Source organism: Merops nubicus, unplaced genomic scaffold, assembly GCF_000691845.1.
Source record: "Merops nubicus isolate BGI_N331 unplaced genomic scaffold, ASM69184v1 scaffold19703, whole genome shotgun sequence".
NCBI classification, from domain to species: domain Eukaryota; kingdom Metazoa; phylum Chordata; class Aves; order Coraciiformes; family Meropidae; genus Merops; species Merops nubicus.
The window spans coordinates 17704-32557 of NW_008597575.1; the positions used below are offsets into that span (position 1 = coordinate 17704).

General features: G+C 55.8%; 1 protein-coding gene across 1 annotated transcript in view; it reads right to left on the minus strand.

Moving 5' to 3' along the window:
• Window positions 1-12486, minus strand: part of LOC103769547 (fibrillin-2-like) — a gene marked incomplete at both ends in the record, with an annotated part of 30098 nt that extends 17612 nt beyond the window's left edge. The window contains 12 exon segments of the mRNA XM_008936758.1: window positions 3-140; window positions 965-1084; window positions 1963-2088; window positions 3063-3188; window positions 5499-5552; window positions 6394-6669; window positions 7371-7493; window positions 8248-8373; window positions 10042-10161; window positions 10902-11045; window positions 11571-11768; window positions 12330-12486. Coding sequence (XP_008935006.1) covers window positions 3-140; window positions 965-1084; window positions 1963-2088; window positions 3063-3188; window positions 5499-5552; window positions 6394-6669; window positions 7371-7493; window positions 8248-8373; window positions 10042-10161; window positions 10902-11045; window positions 11571-11768; window positions 12330-12486 — 1708 coding nt within the window.
• Window positions 12487-14854: the final 2368 nt, after the last annotated feature.

Genomic DNA, 14854 nt, shown 5'->3' on the forward strand with positions numbered 1-14854 from the left:
ACCGATCTCACAGCGCTCGCAGGGGCTGCCCCAGGCCGCCCCCAGCGTGGCGCAGCACTCCGACTTCAGCGTGGCCCCGTTGATGTTCACCTCACAACGTCCCTCCTGGATGTTCAGCCAGCAGGTCCCCTTCATGCTGTCTGTAAGGGCAAAGGGGAGGTGTCAACGGAGGGATGGTCCTCAGGGGAGGTCCCCAGCTCCGTGGCTGCTGTCAGAGACTGTCCCCTGAGCTGCTCTCTGGTGTCGCTTTGTCTTCTAGGTGGTGGGGCTGAGCAGCAGGGACACAAACTATCACAGAATCAGTCATGGGATGCTGGGGGTTGGAAGGGATCTCTGAAGAACAGCACATCCAACCCCCCTGCTCCAGCAGCTCACCCACAGCAGGGTGCCCAGGGTCACATCCATGTGGGTTTGGAACCTCTCCAGAGCAGGAGACTCCACAGCCTCTCTGGGCAGCTGCTCCAGGCTCAGCCACCCTCACACCAAAGAAGTTTCTCCTCCTATTCAGGTGGAACCTCCTGGGTTCCAGTTGGTGCCCACTGCCCCATGTCCTGTCCCTGGGCAGAGCTTTGCCTGAGGTTGCAGCTCCATGGATGTAGAAGAGAGACCTCAATTGCCACCAACCACAGAAACAGCAGGTGAGAGAGAAAGAGGCTCTGAAGGATCCTCATCCCTGAGCCAGGAGCAAGGGACTTGTCTCAGATGGTGAAAGGGGTGACAATGGGCACTGCTGACAGAGCTGCCTGATGTCCTGTCCCTGGGCAGAGCTTTGCCTGAGGTTGCAGCTCCATGGATGTAGAAGAGAGACCTCAATTGCCACCAACCACAGAAACAGCAGGTGAGAGAGAAAGAGGCTCTGAAGGATCCTCATCCCTGAGCCAGGAGCAAGGGACTTGTCTCAGATGGTGAAAGGGGTGACAATGGGCACTGCTGACAGAGCTGCCTGTGGAAGGTCCACCCTTACCCACGCAGATGGTGCCACTGGGGTCCAGCTTGCTGCCCGGGGAGCACTCGCAGGCGAAGGAGCCGGCGTTGTTCCTGCAGACCCCGTTCACACAAGGGTTAGAGGTGCACTCGTTGATGTCTGCAAGAAGAAAGGACCTGTCACCGTAGGGAGTGCCACAGGACCCAGTTGGCTTGCCCAGAGACTGGGGGAGATGAGAAGCAAAGGACATGAAAAAAAAGGTGGTGTTCAACTGTCTAGAAGATCACCAGTTCAGGGCGTAGAGTCCTGCGTGTACAACCCAACCATGGGCCACCTCAAGGGAGATGGGTGCCAAGAGAAGACACTGTGACCTTCAGGATGGAGGGGATGGATGGATGGATGGATGGATGGATGGATGGATGGATGGATGGATGGATTGAGGGTGGGTGGTGCTGCTACTGGGGAATAATGGACTTGTTCACTCAGAACTTCTCCTGGCCAAGAAGGGAGCAGCCCCAGTGCTGAACGTGGCCGCCGTGGACCTGTCTGAACCAGATGTGAGGCTACACAGAATTTGCCACTTTTCACTATTTTTTATCATTTTTTTTTTCCTCTCAACAGACATTCATGTGCAAAGTGCCAGTTCTCAAATGCTTGAGAACTTTGTGGTCAGGAAACGATCTCCCCTGCTCCAAGCTTTCAATCAAACCCTCCAAACTTGCAATTTGGGTTAGGTTTTAGCTAAAATTTTGAGGGCCTAGAGGAAATCGCTCTGGTTTTCAGTCACCAAAAAGCCCAGATGTTCTGGGTTTGGATGTCCACTAGTCTGTGTGAAGTGTGAAATTTCCCCTTAGGAAAAAAAAGCCCCAAAAAAATCAAACCCACAAACCCCAAACCTGGATCTGCTCCAGTTCAAACCGCTGTGGTCAAAAGAAGACCCGTTAGATCTCGAGCTCCCTTTCAAGCAGGACCTCGGGCCACAGTTCACTCTCCACCTCTTGTGAAGATGTTTCCTGTTGCCCCCAGAGCCATGTTACCTTCACAGGTGTCTGTCTCTGTCCTGAAGACAAAGCCCTTGGGGCAGGTGCAGGTGTAGCTGCCGGGGGTGTTGCGGCACAGCCCGTTGTCACACAGCAGACGGTTGACGGTGCACTCATCAACGTCTGTGGGTAGAGAGATGGAGTTTCTGACCTACACCACCACCATCCACTCCCCTTTCCCAGCCCTACGGAGCTCTGAGAGGTGCAGGAAGGTGGTGCCACCCTCAAAGCCACACCGTATGAGATGTTCTAGCACGTACGTCCAGCTTCTTGATCTAGTAGCTTGATGTAGGTGGAGATGTCCCTGCTTATGGCAGGGGGGTTGGACTAGATGAACTTTGGAGGTCCCTTCCAACCCCAACATGCCTTCCCTGTTCTATGAGTGAGGGGTAAGAAACAACCTCTTTGGGTCTTGTTTTGTTTTTTAAAGTTCCTCCTGTGCTTAAAGAAGCAGGGGTTTGTGCAGCCTTCCAAACAAACAGCAGAGAAACTAGAGGGAATGGGGCAAAGCTGGCAGTGGGCAGATTCAGGCTGGACGTGAGGAAGAAGTTCTTCCCCATGAGAGTGGTGAGACCCTGGCATGGGTTGCCCAGGGAGGGGGTTGAGGCCCCATCCCTGGGGGTCTTTAAGGCCAGGCTGGAGGAGGCTCTGGGCAGCCTGATCTAGTGGGAGGTGTCCCTGCTCATGGCAGAGGGGTTGGAACTGGGGGATCCTTGTGGTCCCTTCCAACCCTGACAGATTCTGATCTGTTTTGGCAGAGGACTTTGGAGCCCTGGTGGCTCGGTGGTTGGACTTGATGATCTTGGAGGTCCCTTCCAACCTAAATGATTCTATGATTCTATGATGATTCTATGATTATTCTATGATGATTCTATGATGACTTTATGCTTCTATGATGATTCTATGAATCTACGATTCTTCCACAACACCTCCACGTGGACAACGCAACCGGGACGGCGCTTGGTGGCCATCAACCGCTGGATCTCGAGGGCAACCAGAGATCTCCAGCCAGCTCCCAGCCTCATCCACCAGGGACGTGCCACCTTCTCCCCACCAGCCCCCTGTGCCACGCTGAGGCCGGGTTGCCCTGGACTCACCCACACAGTTCTTGCCCGTGGGGTCTGACTCGTAGCCCAGGTTGCAGATGCAGCGGTAGCTCCCGCGCAGGTTCTCGCACATGCCGTTGGGGCAGATGTCTGGGTTGAGGGCACATTCGTTGATATCTGCTCAGAGAAAGAAGTCTGGTCAGATAGAACCATGATGGAGAATTCCCACACACTCCCCCTGGTTCTTTGTTGGACCTTAATGTCAACAGCCACGTCTGCAGAAATCCCTCCTTCCTGTCTACCCACCCTCCTGGCTTCACCCAGGAGGTCCTGGGGAGACTTGTTGCTCTCCTTGTGGGGCTACAGAGCTGGGCTCAAGGCTCTGAGCTCAGGAGGAGAGAGCTGGATAAGGGCTTGAGATAAGCCCAGGCTCAGTTGCCTATCAAGAGCTCTCAGCTCCATTTCTGAGACTCCTTATGGTATCTTTACCTCAGCTACTCAGGTCAGACCAGTTCATTCTCCCTCCTGCTGGAAAAGGTGGGTGAAAGAAGCTGTTTGTAAGGTCATGCTGGGGATGATGGGGACAGCAGGGATAGGAGTGTGATGGACAACCATGGCAGAGCATGATGGACAACCTGCCTGTGCATCCACAGCCCTCCCACAGGGGACCACTGCTGGGGGAGAAGAGGGTGAGGAACACTCAGACATTTGGAGAGCACGGTGGGCAGCTGGGCTGGCACAGCCACAGCCACAGCCAAGCCCTTCCAGTGGCAAAGTCCCTGTACCTCCTAGCCCAGCCTGGGCTGAGAGCTTGCCCAGGCTGCTGCCAGGTTGGAAGGAGTCCTGATCAGGCCAAAATAAATTTCCTTTCCTTATTGCTGACATCCAGAACTGTCTGGAAGCAGCTTGGGCAGCCTGGAAAGAGAGAAGTGAGGACCTGCAGCCTCTGCCTGGTTCCTGGCCCTGGACAACGGGTGGTGGGGCAGGGACAGAGGGGAGTGTTGTGTTTGGGTGAGGGAGGGCCTGGGACAGGGGCCAAGTCCTGCAGGATGTCAAAACCTCAGCTTCAAAGACGTGCAAAGTCCCTTGGACAAATCTGCCTCCAAGGGAGAGATTTTTGGAGGGTTCTGCAGCAACGTGCAGAGGGAGCACAGCCCCTGCTGCCCAGGAGCACGGTGGCTGGGCTCAGGTCTGCAGGACATCTGGCAGGGACAGCTGTGGGCATCTCTGCCCCCACCCACCTCCTGCTGCCCCCACCCACAGCAGCACCAGGTGCCCAGGGTGAGAAGCATCCTCCAGATGGATGAAGAGAAGAGGGCAGGTTCCAGCAGTGTCCTCTCAGCACCAGGGTGCCAGATGGCCAACAGCCCAGGCCAGGGCTTCCCAGACACTGCTGGCCTTCATCTCCATGCACTTGGAGTTGGTCACATCCCCAGGGATCTGCAGCCAGAGTGCCTATTGCTGAGGGCTGAGCAGAGCACGTCTGACCTTGGCTTCTTGCTAGAAAGCAGCTTAGCATTAGCCTGAGACTGGCTTTGGCCAAGACACAGGGGCCTGGAAGGAAGCCCGAGAAGCCACCAGGGTTTTGCCTCTGGCTCCTTCCCATTTGGAAAGTTTTGGAAGGCTGGAGCTATCTGGCTGCTTTGGGCTCTTCCTGCAGGTCTGAGCGTTGCCCGGGGCTGGCCACCCCAACCTCCTGCCTGGCCACCTAAATTGAGAGCAGCCCCTTGGCAACACACCCCAACGTGTGCCCATCACACCCCTGGAGAGCGTGAACCCTCCTCTCCAGACCGAGGGGCTGGAGGGCAGAGAGGGGATTGAAGCAAGAGGATGCAACTGCTCACATTCTGCATTCCCATCAAGGCAGGGAGCAAAGCCAAGCTCCAGAAATGTAGCTCCTGCTGGGGGCCAGGAGGAAACTGCTCCCTTCAATACGTGGTCCTCAGGGATCACAGAATCAGACTGGCTGAGGTTGGACGAGACCCTGGAGATCATCTCATCCAACCTCCAGCCATGGGCAGGGACACCTCTCAACTAGAGCAGGTTGCTCAAGGCCTTGAACACCTCCAGGGAGGGGCATCCACAACTTCTCTGGGCAATCTAGTCCAGAGTCTCCCCACCCTCCTACTGAAGAACTTCTTCCTAGGATCCAGTCACAACCTGCTCTCCTTCAGTTTAAAACCATTTCCCCTTGTCCTGTGCTGAACTCTTTTGGGAAAAGTCCCTTCCCAGCCTAACTCGTGGTGCTTTAGAGAGGAGAAAAAGCCATCCAGCACCCCTCTCCTGCCATGCCCAAGCTCACAGGCTGGGCTGTGTCCACCCATCCTGGACCAGCTGCCCCGTGCAGGGGTGTGAGGTGCTCACCCCCAGCACACCTCCACAGCACCAAGGCTCTCGTGGCACACGCTCCCCCAGTCACACAGGTGCCCAAGAAAGAGCCCAGAGGGACAGGAGCTTGTCTAGAACTGGTCCATGGGATGCACCTACCTCTGCCATCAGCTGTTATCCCAATGCCACTGCTGCAGAGCGCCTGGAATTCCGCTGGGGAGAAAGCACAAGAGAGCTGTCAGCTTCTTCTAGGTGCTCCACTCACCACCATGTCCATTCTGGGCAACGTTGGATCGATTGGGTGCTTGGTTGAAACATCAGCTGTGGGCTTCTGAGCAGAGCCTGTTGGTGCTGAGTGGTTTAGAGCTGGTACTTGCCACGAGTGGCCCAGCACTGGGAGAATCACAGAATCATAGCACGTCTGGGTTGGGACCTCCAAAGGTCATCTAGTCCAACCCCCCTGCCATCAGCAGGGACATCTCCAACTAGATCAAGCTGCTCAGAGCCTCATCCAGCCTGATCTTGAAGCTCTCCAGGGATGGGGCCTCCACCACCTCTCTGGGCAACCTATTCCAGGGATCTATCACCCTCATATTGAAGAACTTTTTCGATTACCCCTCGTCCTGTCACTCCAAACCCTTGTGAACAGTCCCTCCCCTGCTTTCCTGTAGGCCCTATCAGGTACTGAAAGGTCACTATAAGGTCCCCCCGGAGCCTCCTCTTCTCCAGACTGAACACCCCCAACTCCCTCAGCCTGTCCTCACAGCAGAGCTGCTCCAACCCACGGATCATTTCTCTGTCTCTCTGCTGGACACCCTCCAACAGCTCCACATCCTCCTGCGAGAAGATCAGCATCAGATCTGTAGATCCAACCTACATTTTTTGACCACACAGAATCCTTCTCCCTCTACCTCCACCTTTCCCACGACACCCTCAAGCTATTTACCCCACCCCAAGAACCCGTGAGGACCCCGAGGACCTGTGAAGACCCCAAAACACCTCCGAGCATCCCGACTTTTGGAAAAAAACCTCTCCAAAAGCAGAAGAACCCCACCGGAGTTCTTGGCCGGGCAGGGCTGGCAGGGCTCTCCGAAACCATGGTCTGGGTTGGCACAGCAGCACTCGGATTTGGTGACGGCCCCGGGGAAGGGCCTGGCACAGGTGCCCTTTTTGATGCCCCCGTAGCAGGTGCTGCGCATGTGGGTGTCCACGCAGACGCGCCCGTCCACGCCGATGGCCAAGCCCCCCAGGCACTCGCAGCGGAAGGAACCCTCCGTGTTGATGCACCAGCCATTCATGCAGATCCCCGGCGTCTCGCACTCGTCGATGTCTGGAAGAGGAAGGGGAGGAAGAGGATGGGCTCTCAGCCACCCACCCCAGGCGGTGGGACGCGTCATCTCCCCGCCCAAAGCCCCCGGTGCTGTCAGGAAGGTCCCATCCCAACTGTCCCATCTGTCTTCTGCTGGATGCTCTTTGGGCTTTGAGAGGAGGAGGAGGGATCTGGGCTCCTTTGGCCTCTGGAAAGGCTCTTTTCCACTTCTTGGAGGAGCAGGGTCTGGTCTCTGCGTTGTTAAGGGGGCAGCGACCCAGAGAGTTCACCCTGTGCTGCAGCAGCATGTCAAAGAAAGGCTTTGTTCTCCTCCTCCTCCTCCTCCTCCCTCCGCTCTGCCTGCACGCCCCGACCTCCCTGGCTTTGGAAACCTTGGCACAGCACAGTGGAACGTGCTGGAGAGGTGGGGAAGCTGTGGAGCTGACTGCTGCCAGCTCACACTGGCCACGCAGAGCTCCACGGCCCCTCCCCACCTCCTCCAGCCAGAGGATTTAAGCTCCAACTTGTCCTGGAGCAGCGGAGGTGCGAGAACATTTTCCACTGTGCCTGTTCTGCTGGGTGAAGCTAATTTATGTAGGAGATGCCTGGCCACAGCCTCGCTTCTGCCGAGTGCCCCTTGGCCTCAGGCACACCCCAAGTCCCCAGGAAGGTGGAGAGCACGTTGGGGAGAGGGCAGGGACCAAGCCCAGGGACCTACGCACCCACACAGTAGCGCCCGTTGGGGGCCAGCACGAAGCCAGGCTTGCAGATGCATTTGAAGCTGCCATCCTCGTTGATGCACATCCCGTTGAGGCACATGTTGGTCGTGGCACATTCGTCGTGATCTGGGGGGGACAAAAGGAGAACAAGAGCTGAGCTTGAGAGCTGTGGCAAGAGGCTCCTACACTCAGGAACTCCCCGTCCCCAACTCAGGGTCTAATTGTCTCTGATGGCAGTTGAATGTTGGACTTGAAGTCAAGTCAAGTTGGACTTGAAGTCCTCAAGGCAGAGCTCCCACTGCTCCTCCTGGTGAGATCCATCCTCCTGTGTCCCTGCACTCCAGGGTATCCTGGTCAGTCAGAGCAGCTCACATCAGGACTCAGGCTGTTGGAGAATGTCCTGCTTCCAGCCTTCATCATCTTCATGGACCCCAGCAAGCACCCTTGTCAAAACACCTCCCTATTTCAGGCTTCTCGTGAGACATCAACGTGCTCAGGTGGCCAAGGAGGCCACCAGCATCCTGGCTTCTAGCAGCACTAGTGTGGCCAGCAGGACTAGGGCAGGGATTGTCCTCCTGGACTCAGCACTGGGGAGGCTGCACCTTGAATCTTGGGGTCAATTTTGGGACCCTCACTCCAAGAAGGACCTTGAGGGGATGGAGCGTGGCCAGAGAAGGGCAACGGAGCTGCTGGGGAAGGGTCTAGAGCCCAAGTGTGGGGAGGAGCAGCTGAGGGAGCTGGGGGTGCTGAGCCTGGAACAAAGGAGGCTCAGGGGAGACCTTCTGGCTCTGCACAGCTCCTGACAGGAGCCTGGAGCCAGGGGGGGGTCGGGCTCTGCTCCCAAGGAACAAGGGACAGGAGAAGAGGAGCCAGTTCTCACCAACACAGTTCTTGCCATCAGGGGTGATCTCAAAGCCAGCGTTGCAGATGCACTGGAAGCTGCCGTCGGTGTTGACGCATCGGCCGTTCCTGCACATCACCCCGTTCATGATGCACTCATCAATATCTGCCAGGGGAAGAGGCACAGGAAAACAAGAGCAGGGGGAGTGAGAAGCACTTCCAGCTTCACATGCTCCACGGGAAGACCAGGCGAGTGGTCTCAGGCCCTTGGAGTGTGCCCTGCTCCAGGATCTGTGTGAAGGACAGGAGATGGAGAAGATGAGAGAAAAGCTCTGGAAGCAGCAACGGCACCTATGAGGTTCTGGGATCTCAGACCCTCCACGATGTCTCTGTCAACCTCCTGACCCAGGGGCCCCTTTGCAACTCAAATTCTCCCAGGGCTGTTCTGGGCATTAGCAGACAGAAGCCCTCAGAGCAACAGCCATGGACTCAGGCCCACCACAGAGATGGGGTCCCAGAGTCTCAGAGAAATGAATCCCAGGACAGAAGTTGGGGTATGACATGACCCAAGTGTGGCAGCAGGGGAGGTGACACAAACATGATGTCCACTTGCTCTAAGATGTCACTGAATGCCTCAGTAAAGACAAATGAAGAAGGGAAGAGGACTATCTATGGTAGGGGTGGTGACTGACCCTTTCTCAAGAGCTTGGGAAGACAGGATGAGCTATTTTATGAGGAAATGACAGAAAATCAACAGCCTGGCCCCAGCAGCAATGGGTGATCCAGGCACCTTCTCAACTTCTCCTAATGTGAAGTTAGCTTGAGAGCAACCTGGCCAAAAAAGGTCTGAATCAAAGGTGAAGGTCTCCAACTCTCCAGGTCTCCTTCTGTGTGGTCCTGCACAGAAGGAGAGCTCCTGTTGTGCTCCATCAGAGCTGTGTGTAAGCCACGTGGGACAGCTCCTTGTCCTGACAGCTTGAGAGGTGACAGCTGAAGGATGACATCCACTCTTGGCACCACACATTAGGAAAGATAAGAGACAAAAATGGAGGAAGCTGAGAAGATAAAACCAAGGACAACGAGAAGCTTGGAAACGTTATCAATGAGAGGAGATGGAGAGGCTTCATTTGTTTAGTCTAGAAGGGAGATGACAAGGGGGTTACAAGTTGCAGTTTCCCACCATGTGAAGAACATAAAGGAGACAGTGATGAACTGGTTTTTACAGCCAGAAGGAGAATCACAAGAAGAACTCAGCTTAAAATATTTAGATGGGAAATTAGGAAAGCCTTTCACATTCTTGGGCAACTTGGGGGTTCTTTGGTCCCTTCATCAGAAGCCACTTGAGAGGAAAATATTAAAAATCAAGCTAGGCCCTGTCAGGGAAATCTGTCTTTTCTTCCTCTTCCCATGGGCTACTGCAACCATCATTCTTCTCCAGCAGGCCCTCATCTAGAGCTCCATCTTGCTGCAAGACACTGACAGAACCTTGCTAGAAGAAATCTCAATCCCTACCTTGACACCAACGTTCCTCCACGCCCCATCTTCTGTCAAAACAGAAGGTGGTCATGTTTAAATAGAACCCTGCTCCTCCAAAGGGCTCCCCAAATCCCTTGATGGCAGCTACCCAATGTGAAGGTAGATACAGGCAGAGGAAACTTCTCCTAGACATTTTCCAGCACGCTGCTGGCAGCTCAGCTAAGTTCTGAAATCCCACCACGCATCAGGCTGGGCGGTTGGGTGGTGCTGGGGACTCCTCACGTTGCCTTTTGGTGCCCAGGTCTCTGATAACCCTGTCGAGGCTCTTGTGGCACCTCCCCAAAGGTGAGACCCTTACCAATGCACGCCTGCTTGGTGGGGGTGCTCTGGAAACCTTCGTGGCACTTGCAGTGGTAGGAGCCGGGGGTGTTCACGCAGTCGCCGTGCACGCAGGGGCTGCTGGAGCACTCGTCCACATCTGCAAGAAGAGAAGCCCAAATCCATGAGCCACCATTAGACACCAGCAAGCTACCACAATGGTTGCCTCCCATGAGCTGCTGAGCAAGCCCTTTCCCCTCCAGTGCTCAGCATCCTGACAGCCAGGTCCCTCTGGATGGCATCTCCTGCCTCAAAGTCCCACTGGATGTTATCTCCTCCCTCAAGGTTCCCCTGGATGGCATCTCTAAAGGGAATTAACTGCCCCACTTGGCTTGATGCCACCTCCAAATTTGCTGGAGGTGAACTTGATCCCACTATCTACACCAGTGATGAAGATATTCAATAGGAATGGTCCCAGTATGGGCCCTTGAGGGACATCCCTCGTTACTGGCTTCCACGTGGACATTGAGCCATTGACTCTTTGGACACTGCCCTCCAGCCAATTCCGTATTTACCCAACAGTGCACCCCCCAAACCCACACCACTCCAATTTAGGGGTAAGAATATCATGGGGAACTATATCAAAGGCCTTGAAGTCCACATAGATGACATCTGTAGCTCTCCTCTTCTTCCCTGATGCAGTCAACACCATCAAAGGCCACTAGATCCATGAGGGACAACCTGCCCTTGGGGAAACCACGTTCCTTTCAGGGCAGACATCCGCCCCATCCTGCTCCTTCATCACGGGGCACAAGCCCTCTGTCTTCAGCCTCTTTTGGGGAGCTCTGAGTGGGATGGGGGGCTGGTGGGGCAGCAGCTCAGGGGGGTGAGCCCACCCACCAATGCACTCTCCACGGACGTCCTGCTTGTAGCCCATGTTGCACTCGCAGCGGTAGCTGGAGGGGGTGGGGATGCAGCGCCCGTTCAGGCACAGGTTGGTGAAGTGCTTGCAGATGTCAATGGTCTGGTTCAAAGTGGCAGTTCCTGGAAAGCAAAGAGAGGATGACAGCTCACAGGATGGCTGAGGTTGGAAGGGAGCCTGGAGAGCATCTCACCCAACCTCCAGCCATGGGCAGGGAGCCCTCTCAACTAGAGCAGTTTGCTCAAGGCCTTGAACACCTCCAGGGAGGGGCATCCACAACCTCTCTGGGCAATCGAGTCCAGAGTCTCCCCACCCTCCTACTGAAGAACTTCTTCCTAGGATCTAGCCTAAATATTGACATCCAGTGTGTCTCCACTGGCTTCAGCCCTTCAGAAGGAGCAATATGGGGCTGGCACACGAGAGGGGTGCCCAGTGGAGTGGGAAAATCCAGAGAACGTGAAATCTCCCTTCCTCTTTGGTGCTTAGAAGGACATTCCATGCTGGAGCAGCCTCATCCCCCTCCCTCTGCCAGCAGCCACTGTCTGCTTCTGGGCTCAGCACCCTGCATGGCACGAGTGCCACCACCCCTCACCCCACAGCTGCCCAGGAGGGACCCAGCTCGGGTCACCCGAAATCCCTTCAATTACCAATGCTGGAGCTTCCTGGGCCCATCCCAGGCAGACCTGGGATCCCTCCTTGTCCGTTCGCCCCGTTGGGCCCGATGCCTCCAGGCCCGTTGAGTCCTGGTCCAACACCATTGGGCCCAAATCCAGGGATTCCTGGGAAGCTCCCAGGGAAGCCTGGCACGACGGGGAGCCCTTCGATGCACAGCCTGCGGTACTCGTCTGCAAGAGAAGAGCTGCCTCAGTGCTCCTCTGAGAGAGCCCCAGGTCCTCCTCCTGCCTCTGGGAAGGGGGCAGAGGGGTGAGGAGAGCTTCAACCCCCTCCCCTCCAGAGCAGAGGAGGAGACACATCTCGATGGGGTGTTTGGCAGTGGTGTCTCCAGCCAGCCCCTTCGTGCTGGAGAGGAAGGGCACGGGAGGGTGCCAGGCACTGTGAAGCTCTGCCCGGCTCAGAGCTGGTGATGGAAGAGGAGAGGCAGAGCTCCAGCACTGGTCCTGTGCCTCCTCCAGGCCTCCTGCTGCCTGGGCTCCCCCTCACTTGGCTCCCAGGCTCAGCTAGGAGCCAAAGAGAGCTGAGGGTGTAGGAGGAAAGGGATAAATTTTCGCCTTGGCTGAACTCCTCTGGCTCAACTTCAGATGAGACCCAGGCAGGAGAGGAGCCAGCATCCCCATGTGACCTTTCTCTGGCTGTTATGTCCATGACTCTCTCTACATCAAGCCTTGGGGCCACCAGAGCCACGGGCTGGCCCAGCAGCAGGTGGAGATCCTGGGTGTGGCACCTACCCGAGCCCCGGACGGGGCACATCTCTGGAGTCTGGCCGATGGCCCAGCAACGCCCCGAGTCACAGCAGCACTGCATCTTGGTGTACTGCCCGGGGAGGTCCCCGGCACAACGCCCCCCAATCAGAGCAGAGAAACACGTCCCGATCCGCTGGTCTGCAGGGAGGGGGAGGAGAAGGAGACAGGTTCACAACCAGTCGTCTCCACCCCCTCCCGTCAGGTCCTGAGTGCCCCTTCCCAAGGGGATCTCTTCTGGCTGGCCAGTGGCCCAGGCTGATCTGCTGCCTCATCCTCCCAGACCATGAGGTTGTAATGGTTTGAAACCTGCTGCCCCTGGTGGGTGGAGATCTGAAACCCTAAACCAGGTACAAGCCTGAATGAAAGGGGCGTACCCCTGTCCTATTCCCACTCCCCTTTTCCTGTCTTTGGGACTTCCTGCCAAGGTCTATAAAAAGGGGAGAAAGGCACGCCTCTGCTCTTCCTCTTCTCTTCTTCCTCTTGCTCCTTTGACCTTGCACCTGGGCACACGCTGCTCTGCTGCTCCCTGTGCTACACGTGGCCGTGGCCATCTTGGAGACCTGGGCCTGATCTACAGACTCTTCCCTGCCTCCATCCACGCCCAAGGATTGTGCATACAGCTTCAATCCGCATCCAGCTTCAATCCACCTCAATCCAGCGAGATCCAGCACCGGGGAGCCTCAGCACAGCATTTGGGTTTTGTATATTTGGAAGTTTAATCTTCCTTACTTTGTTGTTCCTACAACCCCCCTTCCCTGTTAAACCCCTTCCCTTCTTCCTTTCTGTACCCTGTTAAACCCCTTCCCTTCTTCCTTTCTGATCCCTGTTAAATAATATATTTCATTTTGTTAATCTTCAATTTGGTGCAAGGTTTTCATTCCCCCTGCCTTCCTTATTTACCTCTCTACCTGGGAAACTGAGGGATAAGGGAGGTGGGACACAGTTCTGCCTTCTAACCGGGACAGAACAGAGGTTCACCCTCTGGAGGACATCAAGGTTGTAAGGCCAAGCCTTAACCCCCAATATTTGATCTCACATTCCCATGGAGGCTCCTAAATGCTACGAAGAGCTTGACCCAGAGCCAGAGAGAGGCAGTAGGTGAGCAACCCTCCATCAGACCCTCCACTGGGAGCTGCCTCCATTGGGATCCTTGTCCTGCAGGATGGACAACCTGACCCAGCAGAGTTTGGCTGAATTCACAGGGCAGAAAACAGATGAGACCCACCACCTCACCCCATGTCCCCTCACCTTCCCAGAGAGATGGGATTGTTCACGTGTCTCCCTCCTCCCAGTAGATGTCAAGGATGGGTTCCTCCACTGACCCAACACACTGGTTGGGAGAGGGACCAGGCTGACCAAGAGGTCTGCTCCTGTTCTGAGGGTTCCCAGCATCCTTCCTGCTCCAGGGTGAAGCCTTGGCTCCACCACTCCTTTCCCTTGTTCTCCCTTGCTGCAGGACAGAGCTGGCAGACCAAGGTGGTTTCCTACACCACGTTGGGCATCCAGGTACCACCCTTCCAGATCAGTGACCCCCAATGCTGTGCCAAGCACCCTTCCACAGCTCCCTGCTCTCCTGCCCACCTCAGGCCTGGCAAGGACCTGCTTCTCCTTCCCAAAACTGGTTTGATGGCAAACATCCCACACCCCAGGCTTCCCATGAAGAAACGTGCCCTGCCAGGTCCTGGTGGTCCCAGCATCTCTTGCTTAAAGGGAGCTGTTCCCAATTCCACATCCCTCCAGCCTGATCACTCCCATTCCCAGTGGATGCCTGCTTCAGGTCACGGGTTAGTTCCCAGGGCTGAGCTGGGAGGAGAACAAGCCCTGGATGGTGGTCAAAGCCCATGAGCACAGCCAAAGCCACAGACACCCAGCCTGGCACTGCTGTTGGGTGTGTTTGTGTGGCTCCTGGACCAGGCCCAGGAGACTGAGGGTCTTTCACATGTCTAGCAGGCTCCATCTGGCACCAAGTCTTCTAGGAAAACCTGGAATCTTCCACTCATTCATCTCCCATCCTTGTTTCTCAAGGAAATTAATGAGGGGGAAAGTCTGCTCTGAGTTGTCATCTGTGCCTCTGGACTGACAGCAGCCAGCAGAGAGGAGTTAAATTCACTGCAGGGAGCTGTTTGATCTGTGGGCTGTGGTTTCATTTCTTCTCTGATCACAGCTCAGTGACTGGCAGAGGACAGTGACCCCATTTAAAGGCAGGGTGACTAAGCCAGCAGGTCTCAGATACATCCCTTCCACCCTTCTGCACCACCGAGTTCAGCATCAGCTCTTCCCTTCTAGGCAGCTTCAGCCACCCAAGAGAGTTGCAGAAAGCAAGACACACCAGGAGAAGAGGAAGGTGAGATGGGGTTAGCTCCTCACCCTCATGAAGGGAGCTCTGAGGACATGGGTGTCTGGGTCACCTCAAGCCCTTGACCTCTGGCAAGTGGCAAGAGTGCAAGAGCTTCTGGTGGCCTTTCAGGACTTCAAGGGGCCTGTCAGAAAGCTGGGGACAGACTTTTTAA